Source organism: Hippoglossus stenolepis, chromosome 14 (assembly GCF_022539355.2).
Source record: "Hippoglossus stenolepis isolate QCI-W04-F060 chromosome 14, HSTE1.2, whole genome shotgun sequence".
In the NCBI taxonomy this organism is placed as follows: domain Eukaryota; kingdom Metazoa; phylum Chordata; class Actinopteri; order Pleuronectiformes; family Pleuronectidae; genus Hippoglossus; species Hippoglossus stenolepis.
The window spans coordinates 7,648,973-7,676,775 of NC_061496.1; the positions used below are offsets into that span (position 1 = coordinate 7,648,973).

The 27,803-nt window shown below is 42.4% G+C and overlaps 1 protein-coding gene and 1 non-coding gene across 3 annotated transcripts in view; both read left to right on the forward strand.

The window, feature by feature from the left end:
• The first annotated feature begins 1,638 nt into the window (after positions 1-1,638).
• trnad-guc lies at positions 1,639-1,710 on the forward strand. The gene has a single exon. It is a non-coding gene; the product is annotated as a tRNA-Asp (tRNA).
• A 1,622-nt stretch (positions 1,711-3,332) lies between these two features.
• hmcn1 (hemicentin 1) overlaps positions 3,333-27,803 on the forward strand; it is a 76,784-nt gene continuing 52,313 nt past the window's right edge. For both annotated transcript variants that reach the window (XM_035176054.2, XM_035176055.2), the window contains exons 1-7: positions 3,333-3,879; positions 18,709-18,779; positions 21,026-21,184; positions 21,283-21,405; positions 22,089-22,260; positions 23,121-23,227; positions 27,609-27,729. In XM_035176054.2, the coding sequence (XP_035031945.2) occupies positions 3,621-3,879; positions 18,709-18,779; positions 21,026-21,184; positions 21,283-21,405; positions 22,089-22,260; positions 23,121-23,227; positions 27,609-27,729 (1,012 nt within the window). In that variant the 5' untranslated portion in view covers positions 3,333-3,620. The remainder of the gene's footprint in view (positions 3,880-18,708; positions 18,780-21,025; positions 21,185-21,282; positions 21,406-22,088; positions 22,261-23,120; positions 23,228-27,608; positions 27,730-27,803) is intronic.

Below are 27,803 nucleotides of genomic sequence, written 5' to 3' on the forward strand. Positions count from 1 at the left end.
GTCCAGACTTTTGTCGATTGTGGTTCCCCAATTCTGACATAAACTATCAAATCAGAGCAGGGGTGTCCCTCTAAATCTAAATGTATTTTAATATTCTCCTTTAACGTTTATTTGTCTGCAACTCTTCAAAAACACATCTTGCTCTCATGGTCCCTGTGCTCTCATCCAGTGATGAAGCAGAAATAAGAGGTATCAGTGGGGGAGTAGCTCCCTCTAGTGCAAAAATAGGCCAATTGTTTGCAGTCTACGATGATTGTGTGTGTTGAGCAATCTATTTCTTCTTCTTCTATTTCATCTATTTGTATTTCTTCTTCCATTTCTATTACTTATTCTTCTATTTCTACTTCTTCTAGTTCTATTTCTTCTATTTTTTCATCTTCTATTTCTATTTCTTCTTCAGCTATTTCTTCTTCTTCTATTTCTACTTCTTCTCTTTATTCTATTTCTTCTATTTATACTCCTTCTATTTCTGCTTCTTCTTCTTCTATTTCTATTTCTTCTTCTTCTTCTTCTATTTCTTCTTCTTCTATTTTTACTACTTCTTCTTCTATTTATTCTTCTTTTTCTATCTCTTCTTCCTTTTCTTTGATTTCTTCGTCTTTTTCTTCTTTGTCTTCTTCTTCTCCGTCGTAATAAGCACACTACAAGCACTCACTCCATTTTATTTTTATATTATGCAACATCACACAGCAGCATGAATACGTAAAAAGTTACAATGATAATAATCTATAATAAAAGACGAGTAGAAGATCTGGATTGTGCAGCTTTGGAGTCACACACCTGCAGAATGAGAACAGGGAGACAAGGTGTCATCTTTTTTATTGAATCAAAAGATATTGAATCATTTCTTCAGCCTGAATCAACACTGATACATTCAAAACATTTAAATAATTATCTACCAGAATCCACAAATGTCCTTCTTTACACAAATCTCAAGGTGCATTTGTTTGTAATCCAAACAACTTCATTTTTTTGCAGGTGAGGCCTTTGCAGTTTCCCCCCAAAAGTGACTTCCTGATTTACTTCCTCATTTTAAAAATATTTATCTAAATTGTTGTCTAAATCTCCTCCAACAAATGTCTAGAGGAGCAAGAAGTAAAGTGACTGTTGGACTCAGCGAATGTTCACAGGAGAGAAGAGTCTGAGATCAGCTGCTTGTTTGGAGACAGAGCTGCTGCTGGACCAGATGCTGTGCGGCCATCTCTCCACAGGAGGGCGCCATCGTGCCTTCTACTCCTCCGTATTTACAGGTGGAACGGTGGGATCAGTGATTGACACATAAATTAAAAAGGGATGAAAGGAAAGATTTTCTGTCTTTGATATTATTTTTACAATATTTATTATATATATATTTCTGTTGTTGTACATAATTTCGATGATATTTTTATTTCATACTTCCTTGCTGTTATATTGCATGTTTACTCATTTATTACTTTTAATAATGTGTATTTTCCAATGAACACGTTCATGCTCAACTCAGAGTTTCAACTTGATAAAGTCGTTTTCTTAATGTCTGTAGCAGAGGAGGCTGAATTTCTCAGTCCAGCGCAGGAGCTGGAGGACATCGCCTGGAAGGGGACAAGTGGACAACCTGGCCAAACTATTTGACGCTTATTGCCATTAAGGGGTGAATATCTATCCTCGTTAGTATAGTGGACAGTATCTCCGCCTGTCACGCGGAAGACCGGGGTTCGATTCCCCGACGGGGAGGAGTCTTTTTCTATAGGTGCAGATACATATATCTTTTTTTCGTTGAGTCCTCACCTCGGAGCTGTAACACTGCGGCAGGATGTTGCTGTGAAAAGGTTTCTCTCTGTAACAAGTCAATATGTCTTTTTGTGTTGTACTTCCTTGCTGTGGTTGTTTGGGGACAAATACAGTTGAACGTTGAATAGTCAGTTTTAAATGTAATCACAGTGGCTCCTGGATGAAAATAGAAAGGATTCCGAGAGCCACATACACCTGCTTCCGTTGGAAATGGGTCAAATCCTTTCACTTTGGGATTAGTGAGACTCTTACAGTGAAGGAGCCACTGGTTCACACAAGCTTTTTACTCCATCTGCAACTACATCCAGTTTGGAATCTCTCTTTTTAGCAAATCCCTATAATTTGGATTGCTTGGGCAATGGTGTATTTTCCAGTGTCGAGCCCAGGTAGACAAGTCCTTCTCTGTAGTGTCGGAGTTTGAGATCATGTTGGCCTGAGGTGCGAAAGGTCTCCAGATCGGAACTGTGTTCAGGGAGATCAAGCTGACGGACAGTGGTCTTGACTTCTGCGTTTCCATTCCATGTATTGGGTTTCATAGATCGTCCCGCCAAGGCTGGATGACGGCTGCTCACACTTGATGTCTGTGAGAGTGGGTGACATTTTAGAAATGCAAGTCCCAGCCCACGTCATTCAGGCTTCATCCCACGTGCAGTAGGCTTTAGCATATCTGAACCCTTCGCAAATTGAGTTAACGCAAAGTTAACAAATTTAAGGCATGAGTAAATGTTCCTTTTCAAAATCTAGATTATTTGAAGTCTGTCAAAGTCAGAACAGCGCCACCCTTCTGTTGACATGGACAATGCAACAATTGCACCAAGCCTCGTTAGTATAGTGGACAGTATCTCCACCTGTCACGAGGAAGTGCTTCCTGGATAAAAAACGTTTCCTACCAGACGTGACAAACAGCCTCTTCATACATGTCATAGTGGGTTTTCACATTTACTGCAGATCGGCAACACTACTTCAAATAACGTTGCACTAATCAAGCTTTGAATCTGACAACTACAGAAGAAGTTTGAATCCGTAGTCATTTTAATATAAAAAATAATGCTGTTGGAAACTTAAAACATGTCAAAACTATAAAAGCTTTTAAATATCAGGAATTTGCACACTGTTTGCAAACTGTTGTGTCAGACTATAACCGCTAGGTGGCAGTACACAGCACAAATCCAGGGAGGAGTAGCTCTTTAATTGTTTCATGTTATACTGCAGTTTGAGACTTTTTCTGTGTTTGAACATTAGAGTTTAAAGTAGTTTAAAATATTTTTAATAAAGTGCATTTAAAGTGAGATCACTCGCTTTTGGTTTCTCTTCATGTGCGTGAGAGGTGCAACAGGTGCGCTACTGGCACGTATAAATACCCAAATTACGCATCATCATTTGTTAATTGGACACATAGAGAACTGCGTGTGTTTTTTGTAACGTCTTTGTTGAGTAACGTGACCGAAGTGCAGTAAACGACCCACACAGAGAACCCAAAACCTTCCCATCCAATCACAGCCCCGCTCCCCTTCTGCACGGGGCATGTTGCGCCTCGGATGCCTCCTGCCCAGCTGAGAGGTGGTCTTTGTATGACTGAGCTGAACAAGGGCTCCTGCTCCTGAGTCTGCAGATCCAGCAGACAACAGGCGCTGCTGCAGCTGCCGGGACTCCGCGGCTCCAGCTCCCACAGAGGAAACCAGAGAGGTGCGAGACAAACAACGAGGAATCTCTTAACTCCACTTTCTTTGGCTGATGTTGGAGACCTTTCTGAGCACTTTTCAGTCCAGTTTAAAAGCCTGATGTCTCTGCCGTCAGCTCGAGATTCACCCTGAACAAAACTACAAAACTCTGCCTGAGAAGAAAAGTTAGAAATGGGCTCCAGGTTGCTGTGTCTGTCCCTTGCGCTGTCAGTGGCGCTTTGCGCCGCGCAGGACGCAGACAGCGGCGCTGCGAAGGAAGAAGACATCCCGGAGGGCGCATCCACCCTGGCGTTCGTCTTCGATGTGACCGGCTCCATGTACGACGACCTGGTCCAGGTCATCGAGGGTGCGTCCAAGATCCTGGAGACCTCGCTGAGCCGACCGCAGAGACCCCTGTACAACTTCGCCCTGGTCCCTTTCCACGACCCAGGTAATGCACTGAACACAGGCAGGGGAGGTCTAAGTCACCTTTATTGAATTCCCTCATTACGCACGGCCTTTTCGGCTCTGCTGCGCCGTGTTGTGATTATTTGCTCTTTGCAAGGGAAACAAAAGAAACGTGAGAAATGTGATAGTTTGCTCACAACCCGCCCTCTGAAGGCCTAATGTCCCTCACACCTCCAGAGCAGGAACTGTCTCTGCGCACAGATGTTCAGCCTGGCGGTCACTATCATTATCATTCCGTCAGGGTTAGTGTGTGTGGCTTCAGGTTTGCGATGCAGCGTGATCATTATCATCACCCCTGGGTGCTCTCTCATTCTGAACGGCTAATGCCTGGGCAATATACTGTATCATTGGGCCTTTTAAAAGTAACCTTGACTTGTGGGTCAGAGGTGCTCACATTAAACTCAACAGATAATAATTCACATCAAAGAAGGATTTGAGTGCATGGGGTGTATGGCAATGGAAGCAAAAACCACGAAAGATTCAATGTGGGTAGTTCAGCTACAACTGTTCATATTCACCATCACATCCACAGTTGTAGTGAAGTTGACATTTCATGTTTCGCTGAGGGTGAGACTTTTTAAATTCCTATAATTACCATTTTCTGAGAGGAGGAGGAGAAGTCACTTACCTGCTTGCCTAAAAAAAACCACCATCAAAGGCTGCTGTCATGTCATGTCATGGGGGTTTGTGTGCCGATTGGGAGGTGAGAAGTGGACGGTGTCCACCTGCAAAGAAACACTCATTCAACAACAAGAGCCAGGGGAGATGCTGCTGAGATGGTCATGATTTAGGAAGGGATTTTCTTTTCTTGTTGACCACACATCCATGTGCAGCAATTTCTCTATCACACATCGCTCATACACTGCCTAAGGACACTTCAACAATGGAGAAGCCGGGATTTAAAACACCAACCTCGTGGTTAGTGGACGACCCGTTCTACCTCTTGAGCCACTTAGAGTGTGTGGAGAGCCAAACAGTAGATCTTGTAAAGGTCAACAAAGCCTGGTAGTGAAACAACTGTGGGGGAATCTGAGTGTTTGTTGCACTCAGTTGTGACAGTTTATCCCAATCAAATACACAATGTTACAGAATTTGCGTACAATCATTTCATAGTCTACTTTTGAACCTATAGTACGGACTTACTACTTCAAGATATATCTACACATAACGACTTCTTCCCAGTTCAACCTGAATGCACTTAGCAACGGTAGATACCGACTCGTCCAAGAGATCTGAGAGAGGGAAAGAAATGAATAGACAGGTGATGTGTGGGGTGAGGAGACAGATTCCTATTCCAGATGTTTCTTCTCCTCGGACTAAATTTCAGCATGTCACAAATTCTCATGGAGCCCGATTCCTCGATCACTGATTCAATCCGACAGCTCTGTGCCTAGAATAATAATTATATCCCAAAGAAGAAATATGCTCAGTATACACAAGTGTTACAAATGATGAATTCATGGTTGTGCGTCCCAGGGGTGAAAGTAAATCTAGGATCATTAGCAGATGATGAAAGAGCGGTGATGCATTGTGTCTTGGATAAAGCGAAAGCATTGAAAGAATATGGTGATTATAACTTGCATTTTTTTCCCCCTCATACAGTAAATTGAAACTGCAGCAGCTTGAAACCGACCTTGAGTGCACGTCGACTTCTCTTTGCAAACTGCCTGTCCTTGCGTTTGTCCCTCACCACCAAGTGGCGTTCATTGGCTCCTTAAAATGTTAACGAGCATGTCAGGATGTGTTCTACGAAATCCCCCGGAGGGGAAAAGAGGAATGATTAGCAGAGCCCACTGTAACCAGGGGTACCGCTGAACATTTCCCCAAATGTTGTCCCGCCCCTGTTGCTCACTCTCTGTCCTCCCAGTATCCCAAACCCTCGGAGAGACTCTGTTTTTTTTTCAAAGGAACTTTTTTATTTAGTCTTTGTTTCACTCCTCTGACACAGATCCATTTTCTCCACTCTCCGTCCGACCCAGCGCGATAACACGGTCCCTCCTGTTTGATTTGGCTCCTGTTGAATCAGAGGCCCAGAGCTTCAGCTTTATTTACACTGCAATCTGACATTGTAAACATTAGAGTGTGTGTTTGTGTATTTCTGTCGGCCTGTATTGTGTGTGTGTGTGTGTGTGTGAAGCGAGAGTGTCAGGAGGATGCCTGGATATTGGGGTCAGGCTTGTGTGGGAAGATCAGTCAGGAAGCCCCCCCCGTCCCGTCCCGTTCCTCCATCCTGCAGGGAGAGAAAGAAAGAAAGCAAAAGGATACTTCATAAGTCATTTTACTGAGGCACGGGGGTTGTGTGCTTAGAGAACACTCACATGAAACCGTGCTAGAGTTGAATTACAGCCACCCCTGTTGTGTTATCATTTCATAGCGTTGTTGCTTTTGGAAATGACTTTCCCTTAATGAGGGAATCTGCTGTACATTAGCGCCCTGGACTGTTAAAGTAACAGCTGTGAACACGGACGTCTCTTTTTTTTTTTTCTGCAGTTACAATCCAGAGAACGACAAGAAATCTGTCATTAAAGAATCAAGTCTCAGGCTGAGAACTTGAAGGTGAACTGCAAACAGACTCTCTGGACTCATGGAACATTTATTTGAGGTTTTACAGCCAAATAAACTTTATTTCACAACGCTCCTGCCATTCCCCAAGCCAGGAAGTTTGGCCTTTGTCCCGGCACTGATGTCAAATTGTGCAGCTTTCCAATTAACCATTCATAAAGCAGTTTACAATAGAGCAGCTTTCAGACGTGCACTGAACTCCAGACATCTTCCGGAGGGGCTGTATGTGTCCGAGTTGCTCACAACATTTTCTGAAACCTTTCCTGCTAGCCCACAAGGAGAAAGTCTGGAGAAAGTCTGTGTGCTCATGTGCGAGTACAACAGGAAACTGTCGGGAATTTTCACAGCAAGCGAGTGAGACTGTTAATAAAGTTTGTTACACACAACAATAATGCAAAAATTGACTCCGATGAAACGTTTCAATTGGAAAGGGAACGAGAGTCGAGAGCCTTTGGTGATAAGGGCGATGTTGGTGTTGATGTGCTGTAAACAATCAAAAAAAAAGATTTCCGTTCTCTGGACAATCTCCTGTTGTTGTGAACGTGTCTGAGCTGGATAATCTCCTGCTGCGTTCTTTATATGTGAAAGACAATCTCCGGAAAAAAGGGTCTGGACATTCCCCAGAGTTCATGTCTGAGAGAAGTAATCTTTGAGACGAGTTTGAGTGAGTGCATGAATCTAATGATCCACTGGGATTCTACATTTCCTTCGTTAAGGCTCTGCTAACGTCCACACACACACACACACACACACACACACACATGCTCGTCCTTGTAAATGGCACCGTGCTGTGAGGGGGTGTGTTCGTGGGTATCTCGTATGTGCTTGTGTTAGTGTTTAATTGGCTGAGGTTGAGATGGGTCATTGCTTTGGGTCGGTGGGGGAACTCGCACACTCGACACAGTCACTCACGTTCAGTGCAGCCAGAATGCATTGAGACAGCAGCACTTTGTCGTGGTGGTAGCTGTGCATTGTATCATTTGAGGGTGTTTGCATCCACACGAAATGGAATTTGTCTGGATATTTGCCTCGACTTTGGAAAGACAATGAGATTCAAGAACGTTTGGTGATCAGGGCGTTCGCTGGGGTTGATGTGCTGTAAACAGAAAACATGTGCTTTCCTCAATAGAATTTATACATTGTGTCCTGCCTCCTGCATGATCTACTCAGGTGCCACCCCTGTCCTGCGGTTGTGAATACACCTGACCAGGACAATCCCCTGCTTCATTCTGTGAAAGGCAAACTCTGGAAAATGTCCGGACCCAATTTTGTGGACATTTTCTAGAGTTTGTGTCTGAAAACAGCTTTAAACTGGCTTAGTCAGTGATATCTCCCAAAATCCAGCTTGTTTCTATCAAGAACCCCTTGAGATTTAAAGATTTAAAAATGAGATCAGTTACTGACATCTTGGAACTTAGTGGATATGGAGTTTCCTTTTCCTGCCAGTCGTCTTTTAGTTTGAGCGAGATGGACCGAACCCCTGGGAGCGGAGTGACTACGAGAAAACCTTCTTCCTCCATGATCAAAGACGCCCGTCACACAGCTCCCTTTGTTGGCGTGCAGCGTCCTCCTCTACCATCCCCTTTCCCCTTTGTTTCCCTTTATCCAGAGCAGCATTTTTTTGTCTGCTCTGCCCCGCCCGTCCGAGATTACAAAGAGCCTGCGTTTAGCTGGACAGAGTCAATAATGATGCTATTAGGCAGGAATGCCAAAAGGAGAGAGGTGGAGGTTATAGAGAATTAGAGGAAGAGAGCGGAGTGTGGCAGACTACAATGTGTGTCTGTGTGTTTCATGTACTAATTGACCTGCCCGGGATTATTAAAGTGGCCTTTAATTTTTGGGGCTGTGTGCACGCACCTTCTGAAATGCCCCGAGGTACTCTTAGCGCAAAACAGCTTCAACTCCATCGAGCTTTGTAATCGGTGCTCAGGGGTTATCCCCCCTTTCATCTCTGAAGTCGGCACATACCTGAGGGTTTCTACAGGAACACTTAAAACCACGTCCGTGTTGTTCCTTGTTTACAATTTGTTCATGTACGACAGCTGTAGAGATTCCAACACTACTTAAGGATGAAGGATGTAGCTGGTGTTGAGAAACGTCACAGGTAGTTGACCTCTTGATGCTCCGGCTGACATGGATCCATTTAAAATAAATGACCCATTCAAGGAGGGATTTGTCAAACGTTGCTGTTTCTTGTTCTGGACCGAGAGACGTTGGTTTCCCTCTGGGCTTTGGATTTGTTTTCCAACCTCTGTTGAACCTAGACATTGATCTTGAGGCTTCATGTGCCCTGGTCCTGACCTTCAGGGCTCTTTGACATCACTGTCGGGCGATCACCAATATCCTCTTGACCTTTAGAGGCTGGTGTTTGTCTGTGCTGCAGCGTCTTTTGAGTAACTACGGATGTGGAAGACAATGTAGTAGCAAAAACAACCTCAAGGGAACAGGATTAAGTAAGTAGAATGGCACTCAGTAGAGTGTAAACCCAACAGTCCCCTTAAATTCAATCAAGCTGCACCGAATTGCACACATTCATAGATATGTCACCTTAACGTGCCTGGTTTTTTATTTTGTCAAGATCCATGAATTATTCCTCGGGTAATCAGTGAAAATGTAAAAAAACATATCCTCACTATTTGACACATTTTCATTTTTACATAGATAAAATATAAATATTTATCCGGAGATGCTCCATCCAGTTTGCATAGCTTGCGGCTGGTTCCCCAGAAACAGAAACGTAAAAGCCTGTCCCCTGTTTGACCCACACAACCTGTAGTGAGTGTCAAAATGCCTGTTTCGCTGCTTGTCTTCAGATGTGTTTTACCGTTCTGGGGCAGACATGTTTACCTGACCTATCCATAACTCCTACCATGTGCCGACAGCAGAAGCAGCCAGTCACTCACTCCCAAGTCCATTTATGTTGGAGAGCTGAGCACCCGAGGCCTGTCAGGTGATTCAGTCATGATTTTGTTGGTGAGGAGCAGCTTTTAAATGCTGTTCTTGCGGTTTGTTGTTTCCAGTGCTGTATTAGAATTGTGACTTCAGATGTCTTGAGTTGCCTAACACAAAAAAATTGAATAAATTCAAGAGTAACACACCTATTTTAATGCCTGTACAAAAAGTTGTACAGGCATTAAGTCAAATCCCTTTTTCAACCTCAAACTGACCTAGAACCCGAGTGCACAGTTTCCAGCTACTGCAGTCATACATATATGTTGTATATTAGTATTTGCCAGTCAGCATTTCTTATGCTTTATTACCCAAATCTGCAAGTAGCCACCTCTACACTTTTACTGTTGCAACACTTTCCTCAAATTTATGTTTTTATTGTCAATTACAGTCCACAGATCATGTCTAGACATTATTATTATTCAGGAAATATTTTTTTATGGATTTTTAACACATATTCATTCATGCATTGTTTTACATGAGTCTTGGGGCCTCATTTGGAACACATTGTATTCATTTCCACAGAGATCTGGTGCCAGGGTTGAACAAGCCCATGTTTGGTATGGCATGACCTCATGTTGGCTGTGACTTCCAAGGCTTGTTTTTGTTCTTAATTGTGTGAAAGCTGCTCATTACAGTTTAGAATGACATTTAGTTTTTAGTACTGTAGTGAAAAAAATTAGATGGAGGACACAGTGTTTGCAGGATGATGGTTTATGTGCAGGACAGCAGGGGCTCCGCTTGATCCTACATTATATATTAAGTTATTTTTGCAGTTATATTATTTTATTGAGGGGTTTTGTCGCTCCTTCTCCACCTCCAGAGAAACCTGATGTGTAGCGATGAAGCATTTTCTGAATGCCTGGACAACTGTTGACTCGTCTGTGTGTCTGTATCAGAGGAAAGACCATAAAGATAGACGGGTGGGATCAGTGAAGATATGGAACAACAAAGCGTCCGAGGATTTTAACTGACACTGAGGCATGTACGGGTTTTTAACTGTGGCAAATGTGTCCGAACCAGTCAAGTGTTAAGGGAATTACTGGCTGCCAGGTTAAAGGTCGGGCCGTCAGTGCCCTCTGCCCCCTTCCTCTGAGGGGTCTGTTTTGAGGGAAGTCATGTATCACGAAGACCACCTAAGATCAATGTTTCTCAACACTATTATGCTCTAGTGTACAACACATTCTGTGTTCCTAAAACTCAAAGATGCAGCACAAAGCCCCCAAACATTAGAAAATAATTCACAACATGTCCATTCCCTTTAAATGTTATTCAGAGAGAAAGCTAAGCTTGTTTTGATGAACCTGTTGTTCTTTGTCAGACTGATGACGAGCACATGCTGAGCTCATTGTCAACTGTTTGGAAACGGCCAAAACAATCTGCTAACTCATATATCTATTTTTAACAAGTACATTTGGATCACAAAATCTGAGAATAAAGATGCAATATTACGAGAAAGTCCATATAAATATTATGAAGGAATTTTGTTATGTGATACCTGTCAGTATATAGGTTTCACATTTAATGAAATACTATCTTTAACTAATTCAGGACTTTGAAAAGATTGTGCAAGAAGCTGTCTTTTCTGTATTCTGAGGAAAGACCACACAGACTTTGAGGAAACTCGGTTTTGTGGAACAGGAAATGTTTGGTTGTGGTCGACTGCTGTTGTTGGTTACATCTGTGGGCTTTTGAGAGGGGTTTCCCAGTTTCTCCAGAAACAATGATATTGATACTAAAGATTATGGATCCAGAAGGAGAGGAACACTGGTTCTCCTTGCAGCGTATTTCCTAAATAAGCTTTATTTATTCTGGTAATATTACTTTTTCTCGTTAAAGTACAAGTTTATTCTAATAAATACTCCATCGTATTCAAGCTTCATGTTATATTGCTGGACCGACAGAGTAGTCAGGAGAAAGAGGTGAAGATGATATACGGCAAATGGCTATAGGGTTGAATTCAAATGCCAGCCACTGCAGTAAGGCCTTGTTATTGGTTAAGCACTGTACCAGGTGACTTGAATTTTTAATGTTCACAGCATACCTGAGCAAATCTGATGGGGGTCCTGGCTGCTGTGGCACGCCGGCTGGAAATCACCGCCTCAGACATCTGAGTGTGCGCCTGTGTGTGGTCGACATTACCGATCTGCTGAGTTTTCTTTGTCTGCTTCAATTAGATTTTCCTCAGTAAAACAAAGGAGCCACACTTAACCAAAAAAACACCACCCAGTCACTTTGTGCAGTCTGGGTTTACGCCATCAGTCGTAAAACACGCAGCCACGAGCCGTGCAGTCTTGTGTTTGTGATGCTGAGGGTATTTTCAAGTCTTCTTCTTAACGTTCAAGCTAAATAAATTCAAGTTCTGCAATTAATAGGCCACATTTAATTCATAAATTCACTTTCTTTCAAGGCTTGAATCATAGGGTTCAGTCTGGACAAGTCTCAGGGTTCTGGCCATTATTTCTACAATGGAGACCATATGCAGAAACTTCACAGACAACACACTACAGAATGGTTTGCTTCCTGTTTGTCTTCCCTTTCTTTGAGAGTCTTAACGGACACGATACCACCTGATTCCTCTCTAAGCCACAACTTTGACTTTTTCATCCTCTTCCCCTGCCCTCCTTCCCATCTTCCATATGTAGTCCAAGCTGTGAAATACGCTTTTGTCTTATACACAACAGGTAAAGAAGAAGTTACACAACACAACCAGGGTCCGTTTTGAAAGCAGTTTGGTTTTGTAAGATGTTGTGACAAACCTGACCATGACCACAATTTGTTTGCTCTTTAAAGGTGAAGTTGATTAAGAGGTGAAGGAAGATTTATTACAGCTTGACCTAGAAACCCCTGTTATCAATCAGTATTGACAGGGCGCTGAGCAGATAAATGGCAGCACGGCTCTGACAACGTTCATCATAAAACAGACCAGAACCCTTCCAAGTATAGTCACTCCATGTTCATCCCCAGTCACATTCCTTTGACTCCAACCCAGCGAGGTTTTTATGTGTTCACAGTTCGCTCTTAGACATCTGGGTCAATGTTACTGGCTATAGATCTCATTTGAAATCACTGGCACACGCCACCGAAACGGTGTTTGCAAATAATCAGGGACTCTGTGGGATGAACTTAAACCAGATTTTGGTTGTTTCTACAGATTTTGACTGACTAAAGTAAAGTTATTAAGAACAATAACAACAATACCTGAAAAAGCATGGTTTGTGCCTCCTCCAAGGAGGTTATGTTTCCACCCCTATCCATTTATCTACTTGACGCATTAGAACCGAACTGGTTGGAAGGATGCGGTGGGTCGGTGCAGATCAGAGGGCGGATCAAGGAGTTTTTTCAATTTCTTTAACATAGCGAGATAGAGCATTTTTTTAACATTGCCGTTGATTTCTCAGAGAATATTTCATAGATCTCGAGGAAAAAAAATTCAGGCATGTTAAGGGGACTGATATTTATGAGCGTGTGTAATTTAGTGCATTCATATCAATCATATAAATGTGCAAATTTATGCCTCAAAGTTTCCAAAGTCGGAAAAGAGGCCGCAACGTTATTTTTTGGGGGATTTCTATTATGTTGCGCGGGAGAGAGTGAGCTTGAACTACAAGTAAACTAAAAGATCTCATACACAAATATTTAGTCAAATAAATCAGCATCAGGAAAAAATAACTATAAAACTAATGCGCTCCAGATGGATTTGTCCTGTTGCTTACCTTGTGCAGACACTTTCCAGATCATAGAGTTCAAGGGTATGGCTGAAAAACAGGTTCAAAAGTCAACCATGAAGATGGGGTCAGACTGGGTCTGAATAAGTTATCACTCTTCCTCCTTGTGGCGTTTCTCTTTGAGTTCCTCCACAGAAACACAGATCTCATTTGAAACCGAGTCATCGAGACAGTTTTGTTTATAAAGAATCAATTTATATGTAAACAAATTTGTCATCAAAGCATTGCAGTCATGCAGCACAACAGAACAATTAGTTCTCCTCTCAAACTGAAAGACCACCCTCTTGAATAAAGATGGGGGGGGGGCGGAAACAAACTATGATTTACTATCACTTATACCCACAGCAGCATGTGCTCTTATATCCAACAAACCCAAGTATACACACTTAAACATATACACACATATCTTTGGGGCTGCGTGAAGGAACACGCCACAGAACCACATGTCCCGATACATGACAGACATAAATGAACACACACTGACTCACACACACTGACTTGATTAAGACTTCACCTCGGGTTGCATCTTCCTCTGTGTTGTATCTCTGGCAACAGTTAGCAGACAAATCGATGGCTGGTGGACGGGTCGACACTGTCATCCGTCTCTGGAACCGGCTCTCCGTCAGTCCGTCCATCTGGGAGGGATTACATGGCTGTGTGTGGTGTGCGATGTGCATCAGTTGGGTCTCACTATATATTTTTGTGTGTGTGTGTGTGTGTAGTACTGTGTGTGATCATTTGAACTCATCGATGGAGATCTGTTGTTGTGTGTCCCATCATCCTGAGACACACTCAGCTGCATCAAGTGAAGGGAAACGAGAGCCTGGTGGTCTCTCTCTCTCTCTCTCTCTCTCTCTCTCTCTCTCTCTCTCTCTTCCTTCTGGTTGTGTGAGAAGTTCCCATCACAAGTTCAGATTGTGGTGGTTTTAAAATCAAGGTTGTCATCAGCGCTCCAGGTGAATCCTTGGCAGCAGGGCGGGGTAAAAGATGCAGAGGGAGACGGGTACGAAAAGATGGAGGTAAAAAAAACTGTAGTTGGAGGGGTACTGTAGAGATAGAGATAAAATGCATAGAAGAAGACTTGGAAGTTGAAGGACACTTGAAAGCCTTGAGTTCAGTCCAGAAGAATGTGTGAAAGAACGAGCTGGTTTTAACTGGAACATCCACACATGATATGATCTTTTTTCTGCTCACAGTCTTTTCTGCATTATTGGCAATATACCTGAAAGGAAATGGAAATACTGTACGTAAACCATTTCCTGTCCATGTCTAAAGTCGTACTTGTACCTCAAATGACTCTTCTACTATATTACATTTGAATACTTCGGCTCCATCCATACTACTAGGTTTTTGTGTGAAAATGCATTGAACTACAAATACGTCTGGTGTCCACGCTACTGCAGAGTTTAGGAGCCGCAGTAGAAGAAGAAGAAGAAGAAGAAGAAGAAGAAGAAGAAGAAGAAGAAGAAGAAGAAGAAGAAGAAGAAGAAGAAATCTGTGTTTATAGGCTGTAATTTCCTGTTTGGGGAAAATCCTTCAGGCTGATTTCGCCACTTCTAGAAACACAAGCAAGTCCAGTTGCCTATGTACATATGTACAACTTCTGAATATTACATGAGGTAATGCTGCCAAGTACATTTACACTCTTGATATATATCCACTTGTACTCAGGCAACTTCTGCAGATACCTGGAATCGTCACAGATGTACCTCATGTAGTGTCTGCAGACATGTTTTCTCATTTGCTTGCAGTGCGTACAGTCCAGGTCACTCACCGAGCTGCAGATAATTGCACTGTGCACTGCCTCACATGTGTTTTCTCAGGGGGGGGTTGTGATGAAGTGAATTATGCCCCAAAGCTGATGGTGAGGATGACAGCCGCAGATTTGACCCTGAGTCAGCAGAATGACAGAAAGCAGCGTGCGTGTGTGTTTACAGCTTCTGGTGCTGTTAAGCGCTGCAGCAGCTTCACGTTGTGTAACCCGATGACATTTTCTTTGAATGGGGAAAAAAAACCACAGAACCTCTTTTCCTGACTATTGTTTGAGTGGAGGTCTCACTTACAGCACACAATGGACGATTAAAGTGGTTTTGTTAGTCAAAATCAATGCTTGTAAAGAGGACAAAGAAGAAAAGCCTTTGTTGCTGCTCTATCGATGAACAAAAGGTGGAGTTTATGGGATCCTCAGGGCGCCGTTGGTCTGTATTGTCACTGCACTGGGTTTCTGTACCCCCCGTAATTAGGCTTTTATAAACCAGAGTAATGGTGAGTCAGAAAACATCCAGGTCTTTGCCTTCAGGAGTGAAAAAAATGAAAGCAAATGTTGCAGATGGTGAATGTAACTGCTGCCACTGCCGTGTAAACTCAGGAATCAAGAACGGAGCACGTAAAGAGCAAAAGTTTCCCAAACTGCCACATCTCGTCGCGATCATACCACAGAGTACAACGATGACAATGCTCCTCAGTTGTCTGTCATGTAAGCAGCCCGTGAAACTCACCATGTGCTGCAGCCAAAGAGTCAGAAGTTATTTGGATGGAAGACACTAACGGCTGTGACTTATCAACGTGCTGGCCTTGGAATTCCTCGCTGCTGATGCTGTGAGCGAAGAAAAAAAAGAGAAACTCGCTCCACGGTGAATGCACGAGCGATTCCCCGCAAATTACTTTAAGCACGAATGTCAGCGGAGGTGAAACTGAGTTTGCCGCTGGACAGTTGCCCAGTTTGTTCCATCCCATTAGACGTTCTGTGAGTGTTTAAGGCTGCATGTGATTCGCAGATGCATGCTCTTTACAGGCTGCAGTAGAGACCAATGCTGTGGGAATATCAAGGTGGAGGCCACAGTCATTTGTTTTTGATTGTTTACTCCCGCAGCCCGCTCGGGTCAACAACTCGCACCACTAACAGATTTAGAAAACAGGAACAAGATGCAGATCTTCATTTTGATTTGTTTGCTTTGGCCGTTTTCTCTCTTTGTTGTTTCCTTTATCAGACTTGGGTGCATTCTTTCACCCTGACTTCATTCTCTTGGCCTTTTCCATGCCACTGTCATCACCAAGGGAGCATGAAAGCTATTTCCCATATGGCATCAAGAGGACCGCGTTAAGATTTCCTTTATTACCTCCGCCAAGGAAGCTATGTTTTCATCTGTGTTTGTTTGTTAGTTAGCAGGATTATGCAAAATCTACTCAACGGATTTCCATTAAAATGTAGTGGAGGTATGACCTAAGAAAGCATGAATTCAATTTTGTTGCGGATCCAGATCCACTTTCTTAAGCATTGTGAGGCGTTTTTCCACATAAACTAAAGTTTCATTTGTAACTCCAGAAAAAGCGAATGAGAAGAATATGCTGTCCAGTGTTTTTAGCAGCAGTTGATGGATCAATAGATTGATCCATCAGTTTTAATCAGGTGCCCTTGGGCAAGGCACCTGCCCCCTGAAAGCATTAAGTACACACAAGCACAAGAAGGAGACGCTCTCAGGCATGAATGTTTGTTTTAACTATTTGAGTGTGGTATAGAAACAGTTTACATGAGCTCATTCAGACTTCTAAATGTGGATAAACACACAAAAGAGATAATAAACACTTGACAAAGTCAGATATCATTAGAAAAACAGAGTTTGAAGAATTGGATTTAGTTAATCTTTTCTAAGAGGTTTAGAGGTCTTGAGTATTAACTGTGGTTTTCCATGGTGTTGATGCAAAGAGTGTGGCTGTGGTCAGGAGCACCACAGCCACACTAGTCTAAAGAATACTTACAACAGCCATGGGAACTTGTCCCATAAGGAAAGAGATGTCAGCTTTTCCATCTCTGCAAACTTTGGCCTGAGATCCACGTTCCGTTCAGAGCAGCCAGACACTTTTCCATGTTAGTTTTGAAAAGCGCCTCTGATCGCCACAAATGTTCCTACACTCCACCTTGAGGATTCACAAGGATGCCAAAATCTGGGTCATTTGGAAAAAAAATGTCTTTCTCCTTTGTGTATGTTATTATAGAGATTGAAAGTGCTTGTGAGTGGAGTGAAAGAATGTGGAAGAAGGTTGCAAGGAACAGAAATTAAGATGTGTATGATCCCTCATTGCAAACAGCGTTACATTAGATGTTTTTCTTAACAAAAATCACTAGACAGAAGAAGAGAAAGTTCTCTGCAACAAGAATCAATCAAACGTGTACTTTTCTGATTTGACTTCTCCGCACATTTGAAGACTTCAAAAGTTCATCTAAAGTTGTCCCTTTCTCTAAAAGTCAGGGATCCTTTGTAATTGCCCTCTCCTCAACAATGGAACCCTTGTTTTCCAATCTGCTTGCATGTGCATAACTGCAGTGTGTGTGTGTGTGTGTGTGTGTGTGTGTGTGTGTGTGCCTTTTTGCAGCCCCTCATCAGGCTCATTCCACAGCACAGCTGCAGTGGCTGAAGTCACACAGTTTGACTCGAGAAGGGGCTTAGCAGCTCATTACTGGATAGAACAAAGTAAGCTGAGAAACGGCGGTGACTAGTAGCCCTGGCAGAGGTACAGAGCGCAGGTCATGTTGTCACTCTTCTGAAGGTGCTACACTTTTTTTCCTGAAGCACAGGGAAAGGTGTCCTCACTTGGGCCCAATTCTGAGCTCACTTAGAAACAAAAACAACATCGTTATTGAAATGAAAAGTCCCTTTCCTGCAGGGGTTTGTCTGCATGTACAACTAGAATGTCACTCAGTGGAGCACATACCTCGGCCAAGGCCAAACCTTAAATTCAATCAAGCTGCACCAAATTGCACACATCATCAGTGCTCTAAGTACGTCTGATTGGTTCATAAAGATCTCTGATCTCGATTTCTGGAGAAATTCACCAAAATGTCGTTAAAATAAATCAAATTCGCTCCAGAAGTTAATGGGTTCTTCCTTGTTTATTGTTGGCTTTGTAGCTTTTTGGATTTGGAATTGGTCCTTTTAAAGCACATAGTATACTTCAAAAAAACCTTGAAATGGTAAGTAACAGTGTCTGTGAGCATTTATTTAAAACCTCTAAATGTTTTCTCTCTTTTTCTCTCTTTCTCTTTTATCAGTTGAACTCTTTGTCTGCTCTGTCATTGTAATGCCTGTGTTCAGGAAGTAGTTGACAACAGTTTTTGAACATCAAAACAATTGGAATTGTTTTTTCCAGAGCTCTGTGTTCCTTTCAGGACAAAAGCATCTTCTAGCGCAAATGAATAGAAGAAGGAAGTTCGGACCTTGAAATCATCATCGTCATCAAACCAGATCTGTATTGAGAACATGTTTCCATTCATCCCTGTCATTTATTGGATGTTTTTCCTTCATCACTTGTCTGTCTGTGTGTATCTTTCTCACATTTCTTTCTTTATGCTTTCCTTTCTCTGTTAGTTCAAATATCTCCTTTCCTGCCGTTTCTTCTTGGCGGCTTATATTGTGACATTTTAATCTGGACATCCGCTTTGCGTTTGCCAAAGCTAATATTTGGCTCAGCTGAAGAATTTAAGGAAACAGGAATGCTCTCAGTTTTTCATCAGATGCAGACTTGAGCCTGTGGCCATATTAATCACGCAGCGTTTTTCTGTTGTTTCTCTGCAGAGATCGGACCGGTAACAATCACAACAGACCCGAAGAAGTTCCAGTATGAGCTGAGGGAGCTGTACGTTCAGGTGGGTTCAGAGATCATGTTCATCAAACTGAGAAAAACGGCCGGAGTAACCTGGACACTGAGAGTCATATGGCCTTAATCAAAGCAGGCAGACTCTGGTCGTGCCAGACGTCTTGTTTGGAATGTTTGTGAGCTGGTCAGGAAGCTTCATCAGTCAGTCTCCATTAGAAGATGAAAGAAATCTCAAAGAAAAATAGATTTTTCTTTCTTTTACAAGAAACCTGCAATCAGTTTTCCCATTTAATGTGGATTTTCATCCTTTTATATAATGTTGCTAGGACGTCTACCAGTCAAAGCCTTGGTCGCATGTTGACTTTGGAAGATGATACTGAAAAATCTCTTCTCTATCTCAGGTTTATTTTTCTTCCTGCACCATTGCAAACACATGTATAAACAAAAACATGCAATGGCCAGACAGCTAAACAGAGCACTGCTAAGTCTGTGTACTGAGAGGGAGAGGACTTTGTGATGGAGCTTTCTTCCTCAACTCGAGCAAGTAGAAAAACTGGAAAACCAGTACTCTTTAAATCTAAAGATGACAGGGAGACAGAGCCAAGTAGCACTCAGAAGTTTGTCCTGTGAAGAAAGACATTGGCGAGTGTCTGTGCATCCTTGGCATGTGCTCCTCTCTATCTGGTGCGTGAATGTGTCTTGTGTGCAGCATGGACGAGATCCAGCTTCCTCTCACTCGCTGCTTCATTCATGAGTCTGCTTTTCTTCACCTCCTCACCTGCACATCCCCTGAAGAGGCTTTGGCCGAAGTGCACGGAAAAATCCTCTTTGGAATTGACATTTTTCTTCTTCTTTCATGAAAAGTTTTTAAAGGTTATAAATGAGATTTTAAATACGACATATTGTGCTCATATTCATTACATGCTCTAATGTTTAAAAAACACATTATGTCCATTGCTTCTTAACTTTGTAGACTTTCACATTCACAAAAAAATATATGACACACAAGAGCAAAGGGAAAATCTGAAAACACACATGTCTCCTTTCAATATTACAGCGACCAACAACTATTTTGGGGTATGGCAAAAATATTGTCATCCTGAGCAGAACATGAAGCCTCAATCCCTCTGTGTGTCTGAGCTTTACTGGTCTCCGTATTTTTCTAATACATGTTAGCCCCTCTCTGTGAAACCACTGAACCTCCCAAAGAAAGCAAGATGGCTCCTGCTCCGGCAGCCATGTAAACATGACACCCGGGTGATCACGACAATTTCCATCCTGTTTCTTCTTTGCTGTAAGTGCAGATTAACACCGTAACCACACCTGTCACCTGCAAAACACTCTGAATCAGTGGTCTACACACAGCGGCAGTACTACCCATTCCAACTGGCTGATAGTCACCATGCAGGCCCACTGAGAGTGTGCTGCGCTCAGGGATTTCAGAGTGAGTGCGGTTTCAAAAACACACATTTACCAACTGAAGCGTTTCACTAGGTTCCCCAACACCCATGGAGGGTACAGACAATATCTAGCTGAGAACACAAAGGGAGGTGTGGCTGAAGGTGCGACAGATGAAGTATTTGTTTTGGTCCAGGACGCTATAGTGCAACATCTCGTGATGGAATGTCATATGTATACAACCTTTAAGGAAGGACGTGTTATTTTTAAACCACAAAAGCAGAAGTACACAGCGGGGGTTATCAGGTTTATTGCTGGGGGAAGAGGTTGAATGGAGGAGTTGATTTTCTGGCCAGACGGGAGATGTTGGGTTTCAGAGGAAATAGAGGAACTCTGTCTATTCACCCTCTTCACCCCCCCTTGGCCTAAAATAATGGGTCACCCAATTCCAGATGTTACTCTTTGGAGATGATGCATCAAAGATGGCTGCTGGACCCCTCAGACAGACAGAGACATGCCTATTGGAATGCCATAGAAAACATTTCCTTTAGACCCAATTAGTCAGACAGAGAGTTTATAAGTCCTGCTCTAGTTATTCTTGTCAGAATGGTTAGAAACAAGATATGTTTTTATTTTTAAGTTCATTTGATGTCAACAGTCAGCTGCCTTACAGCTTTTGTCTTCTCTGCAGTATAATAGCTCAGTGGTCATGTGTGCGAACAGGAAAGCACAGAATCAAGAACCTCTCGGTCTGATCTGTTACTAACCTGGTTGCATTTTATTAACATATGATTTAATTTTATTGAAAGAGTAAAACTTAAAAGGACTGTTACTGTTACAGATGCTGCAATATGCGTATATTAGCACATATGCTGACGACACCCTTCTCTTTCTCAGGGAGGCGGGGACTGCCCGGAGATGAGTATCGGTGCCATCAAGATCGCTTTGGAGATCTCCTTGCCGGGGTCCTACATTTACGTCTTCACCGATGCCCGTTCTAAAGATTACAAACTGACCCATGAAGTCCTGCAGCTCATTCAGCAGAAACAGTCGCAGGTTTGACGATTTTTTTCAAATACATTATCATGGTTTGTGTAGGTAAGGTTTAAAGGTACAGAGATCACATTTTGATATGTGTGCATGAATGTGTGTAGGTGGTGTTTGTGCTGACGGGGGACTGTGATGATAGGAGTCACATCGGCTACAAGGCTTACGAAGAGATCGCTTCCACCAGCTCCGGGCAGGTCTTCCATCTAGACAAGAAACAAGTCAATGAGGTAAGAGTTCTCATTTTAGATTCAGAGGAAAAGCTGTCTGGTTTTGCAGCCATTCTCATCTCCTTTGCTGCGCCCGTGTTCAAGACCAGACTCCAGATCAAATGTGCAAGAAACATTCAGTTGATTGATGCATGCACCTTCCTTGGACTCGGCTGCCAAGGAGAGATTTCAAAGGATGCAAAGAGTTAAATAAGAAATGTAGTATCGTAAATACTTTTGAGAAACAATGTCTTGTTTTATATCACCACGACAATGACATATGAAAAATGCTCTTGGCTTGAAGGATGAAAAGATGAAAATTCTTTATATATCCAGAGAAATTCTGATCAATGTCAATATTTTTTTTCCTGCACCCATTCCTACACTGAGATGGTTTGAGATGAATGCACTGTATCATATTACCATCACATCACAGCTGAATGCTCCTTCGTCCCGGGTAGAGCAGCATCTGGTTCTGAGTCTAACACAGTAGCGGTGGGATTCTCCATAGGGACAAGGAGGAAATAAAGGGGCAAGACTGCGCTGGAATGTCAGACATTTTCTGATGAAAGCTTTGCACATGCTGAGAGGGACAACCTTGTTTGCAGTGTGTGTGTGTGTGTGTTTGTGTGTGTGTGTGTGTGTGCACATTATAAATGATGCGTATTTCCTGCATTCTTGACATTTCTGATCCATCGCTGTAGATCCTTAAATGGGTGGAGGAGGCCGTGCAGTCGTCTAAAGTCCACCTGTTGTCCACTGATCACTTCAGTGGGGTCAGCAACACGTGGCAGATGCCCTTTGACCCCAGCCTCAAGCAAATCACAGTGGCCCTCAGTGGCCCCGCACCTGACATCGAAATAAAAAACCCAGAGGGTAAGATAAGTGTTATGTGTACATATCGACAGAGTTTGGAATCTAAAGATTGATCAGACATTTATTAGCATATTTGCAAAGATGAGTGTCAAAGGGAAAATGAAAAACCTGAATAAACATGACAAAAACAGAGGGCACCAGGGGGAACTGATTAGTTTGATGAGTATGAAAATTATTTTAATCTTCTTTATTTTTTTTTTCACATAGAAAATTACTGAGTCATCATTACAGTATGTTTTGTTGTTTGTAGAGATAATAGAACAATAATAACAATGCAACATCCTTCGAGTATTAGGGCTATTTTTAAGGAAAAAATAATAAAGTCAATATTATGAGAATAAAGTGGTAATTTGATGAAAAACAGTCATAATATTCTGACTTTAAGCCTTTAAGTCCAGTGCAGCTGCAGTGTTGTTTTTTCTCCAGAGCATTGAACTTAGAGTCAGAAAACCTTTTAGAGACTGGTTTGGATTTGAGATGTCATGTGGGAAGATCTTATTGAAATATATGAAAAAGAGGAGACAACTGTTTTTGAGATAGTTCTCAGGAAACAAAGCTAACTGTAGAAGCCGCAGTTAATGGACACAGAGCAGGTAGAGGTAAAGTGGGTGAAACAAAAACCAAACCGTTTTTTTCTTCATGGGACTGGATTTATTCCAGCATCATCTGGGGTCCACATGTTCAGCACATGCTCCTTCACTTACAGTATGCTGGCTAATGCTAAAACCATACCCTGCATCTTAATATTTGGACAATTTACAGCAACATTGAGTATGCAACCTGTAGCCATAGAGCCATAAGAATTTGATTGCATGGGTTAAAGGGGAATAATTGTATCGATGTTCATGTTTGGCCTCCAGGGAATGTTGTGGGGAAGAGTGACGGCCTGACAGAGCTCCTGCACATTCCCAACTCTGCCAGAGTTGTCAGCATCAAGGACCCGCAGCCGGGAATGTGGTCTATCAAGGTAAACAATTCATCCTTTATCTGGAAATGTGTGTAAAGTGGCAGGCTTCCGCTAACAATTCCCAGAACTGAAGCTAGTCTTTTAAAAAAGATTTACTGCAAGTAGTTCAGTAGTAGCCTATAACCATGAAATGAGGTCACAACTCACACCCCAGGAGGAAGCTGTGTTCCTATAGGAAGGCTCTTTAGTTGAATTACTGCAGTAATATATCAGCCTGTTCAAATACAGTGATACAGAAACAATTTAACACGCATGTTGTGTGGGGAAAGCATCTCCCAGCAAACAAAAAAACAGGATCACAAAGACACATTTGAGCCTGAGATTTTCTTTTGTCCTGGTTGGTTGGAGAAAATCCAACCAACACAGCCCCCTTCGTTTCTGTTTGAGCACCCTCGTCGTTGTGCTCCTGTTGGGGATTTGAAACTGTCGGCACCCTGCTGCCGACGTAATGTATAAAAGGTCACACATTTGACTGCCAACACTGTCAATTCCAGATGTTGGGAAATGACAAGCATTTTTACCTGAGTGATTTGTCGTGGGGGCCTCACTGACCCCTGTATTCTCTGCAGACCCCTGCTGGGACTCTTTCCCTCATCTCCGCATAGCTGTGTTTTGTGTTAGCGCTCATTTGATTTACGGGGCCGCCGATTGGATGAAAAACTGTGTCATCGGAGAGGATGCATGTACGCTGAGAGATTTGCAATACTGTTGTTAGGTATTCCCATTATTTGCTGTGGAACGTCTTTACTTTGGATGCTCTTTTACACATAACATTTGGTTTTAATCACTTGCAAGTTCCCAGCACACAGCATATTAGTGGCTGTTTCTTAACTCGCCTTTTCATGCCTTTCCAGCCCCTTTTCACAAAGCACTAATGACATTATGGGCTGTTAAGTGAGAACATACTGTAACATTGGCTGCGGTGCACGCATGCATTTACAGGTAGATACAGTTTTCCACTAAAGTCCACATGAGGTTTTGGTTTCTTGTTACATGGGTGTGAAAATGCACTCAAAGTAATACATCTGTGTTTATGGTCTGATGTTATGTTCAGCCGTAATATTTCTGTGGAAGGCTCATATTGACCAATCTTTATCGGCCAACTAATGAATCTGTCGGGCTCCAATGAATTGATCACATTAATTGGATTGTTTTGTTTTCTACTTGGAGTAAAAGATGCTCCTGCGTCACTGAGGTTTCTGTTTAACATTTGCTTAAAGACCACATCAGCAAACTCTGACTGACATCTGTGCTTTCTGACTTCATCCCGTGTGGGGACTTTTTCTCATGGAAAAGAATATGAAACAGACATAAAAACAGATATTGCATCCTGGGGTCTTATTTCTGTCCTGTGTCTGCCTCTCTCTCTCTCTCTCTCTCTCCCTCTCTCACTCTCTCTGTCTTCTTTAATCTCTCTCTGTCACTAACAGTATCTTCTTCCCTCGTACATCTTCCTCTCAACACGTTTACTCCTCACATTCTCTCCCACAGAGAAGCACTCTGGGATTTGCTGTTTCTCTCTCTCTCTCTCTCTCTCACAACATCGTGTTTTTTCCCTCTCTCCTCTCAGACTCTGCCTTTTCCATCTCCCCCACAGTACACAACACTGGCTGTCCAACTAAAAATAGTGTAGCTGTGTTCCCCAGGACGTCCAAAGAAATGTGGATAAATACTTTCAGTGGGAGTTTGCTTGTTCTGCCATGCTGGGTTTCAGTAACACTAATGGCCTGTGACAGCCTTGTGTAAAACCCAGGCCGCAGATTGTGTGTGAAAAGGAATTTAATCCTTTTTAATCTGCCTTTAATTGGATATTGTGGTGATGTAGAACATGGGTTCAACGCACTATCACCTTCTTCAGTTTTGCCGTGTGAGTTCTTGCAGCGTCACCCTCCCTCTGTGCTAATTTCATGCTATATCAATGGTCCTATTTTGCATCCAGGCATTGTTAGATGCTATATTCAGAGTTTCCACTGGTCAAAAAACCATCAACACCCGCTCACATCTGGCTTCAATGGGAATAGAGTCATCAGCATTCACTCCCGGGGTCAAATGACTGCAGTAGACACAGGTTTTAATCGGCCCCGATTGGCACCGGGGTTAATGTGCAAAGTTTTGACGACGAACATGATGCACCAGGGGGAAAAAAACAGAAAGACAAACTCTCTACTAGAAGAGGGAAATCAGTCAATCGTCGTTTTGAGCGGGTTTACTTGCGTTTTAAAACAACTGCTAAATTTGGTGTGAAAGAGTCTTTACAGGACATTCACAGTCTTCCAGAGAGTAATCCAGATGAAGTGTGTTTTTGCTGCAGCGACTTCAGCATTGACAAGTATATTTAAGCTTCATACTGAATTTTATAGCCCATTAAAACAGTTTGGGAACGTTGTAATTTTAAAAGCATGCAAACAGCTCAAAGGAAGCCAAGCGCAGGTGACCTGTTCCTGCTCTCTCTCTGACAGAAACACACAAGGATGCATACACTTCATAAAAGTCATAAAAGCAGTATCGGCTGTACAGTCTGTCAGCAGTAGGGAGGAACAACCTGTGATACGTCTCCTTCAGACACTCAGGGTGAATCAGCGTGTCTCTGAGTATGAGTGAAACCACTTTTCAGACACGACCGGAAAATTGTGTCCGGTCATTGTCTTACACATATGAAGATCGTAGCAGGCGATTGTCCCGGGTCAGACACGTTCACAAAAACAGGAAAATGTCCAGAAATGTCAGACGAGGGGTCATTTTCCGGGCATTTTACAAGGGGGCTGGCAGGAAAACATGTCTGGAGCAACCGACTCAGACATTTGCGTTTTGACATACAGCCCCTCTGGAAAATTTCTGGAAAATGTCCAAGGTCTGACCAGTTGAGTTTAGGGTGTTGGCAAGACCTGGGCAGTTCACTTTGTCTGGGTGGGTGTGAAACAGGGAAATGAGTGCCTTAATGACAGGGACTGTTCTTTTTTTGGTAAAAGCATGACCTTTAAAGGACCTCTCCCCTAATTATGGCCTCATTTACAACTAACTAAAGACCCGGGATAATCCTATAGCAGCCATTAGGGCAGGTTTGATGGCCACAGCATGTATTGTGTTTCGTGACGGCAGGCATTAGCATCTAAGGTTGTGCGAGATCCCCTTTGTTCTGGTGTTAACTCAATTTCACATCAAGCTTAACTATTGTTATCTGTCTGCCTGAATGCACGTCACTGTCCTGGTTGTTTTGTTTATCTCTTCAGGGAATTAAAGTTAATGTTGGGTAAAACATAGTCATCGTCTTGAAACACAATAAATCTGCACATTTTCTTTCATTTCACGCAATTGCAAATGACAGTTTAGGTTTGCATGCCTCGATGTGTGTTGTGAGTCAGTGTCTGTCGCACCTCCAAGACGTGCAACCTAAGGTGAGGAGTTTCCACCTCTCAGCAACCTATACTTCACTGTAATTACTCTGTCTCCATTTGTGAAAAGCTTCAAAAGAGCCCTGCATGGCGAAGAGTGCACAAGCCATTAGCCAATCTCTGATTATAGTGGTCGTGTTTGTTTAATTAAAGTATGAATGTCAGACTGAGTGGGTCATCTCTGAATCGTGGATGTTTTATAAGCTCGGGTGTAAGATACTTGTCAGTCAGTTGGCCTGTCTGTACATGTGTGGCTGGTTGGAGGATGCACACAAAGGCTGTTACACAAACAGCCTCAGTGTGTGTCTGTTTAAAGCTCTCAGAGCGTAGATGCTACAACTCTTCTTTCTTTTGTTTGAGCACCATGAAACGTACAACAGGCCAAGGTTTGGGGCAAAATCAATATGAACTAACAGTAATCAAATATTGAAATAATGAAATATTTTGTTCAGGAAGTTAATGCATTTCCCACACCATATTATGAGTCACCATTATTTGCACTATTTTTGTGGTGTCCATTTGCAAATTACTTGTATTTGTAAAACATATGACAATCATATTGTTCCATATGTATGCTAGTTATTGGGAATTTTACCTGTTTATATACTTAGCTTAGCTTAGCATAGCATACTATCCTTTAAAATGCAGTGTACTTCCTTATGCCAACATCATGTGCCACTGTACTTTACTCAAGTACTTTTTTGATAATATGTCTGCAGTCAAAGGTGTATTTTACATATTCTCTGTCATTAAAAAATGTTTTTTGCTGCTGTACAAGTGAATTTTTTTCTGGCATGGGATCAATAAAGCTTCTCTTTACTTTTATCTTATAACAAAACTGATGATTTACACTTTCATTGTACCTGGGTATGATGACCGATTTAGTTTAAACCCCTGTACTATAATAAGAAGTAGTTATACAATACAACAGACACACAATATAAGTTTTGAAAAAGTATTAATGTAAATCTCCCCTTTTTGTGATACAGGTCTCCAGCGAAGGAAGACACTCTGTCCGTATCTCAGGTCTCAGCACTATTGACTTCAGAGCCGGGTTTTCCAAAAATCCCACCCTGGACTTCAAAAAGACCTCTAGTCGGCCAGTTCAAGGTCAGTGAGGTCACTCTTTCCAAATAGTAAAAACAGAGAAGGACACCACAGCTGTTGTATGTTTTCTCCTTCAC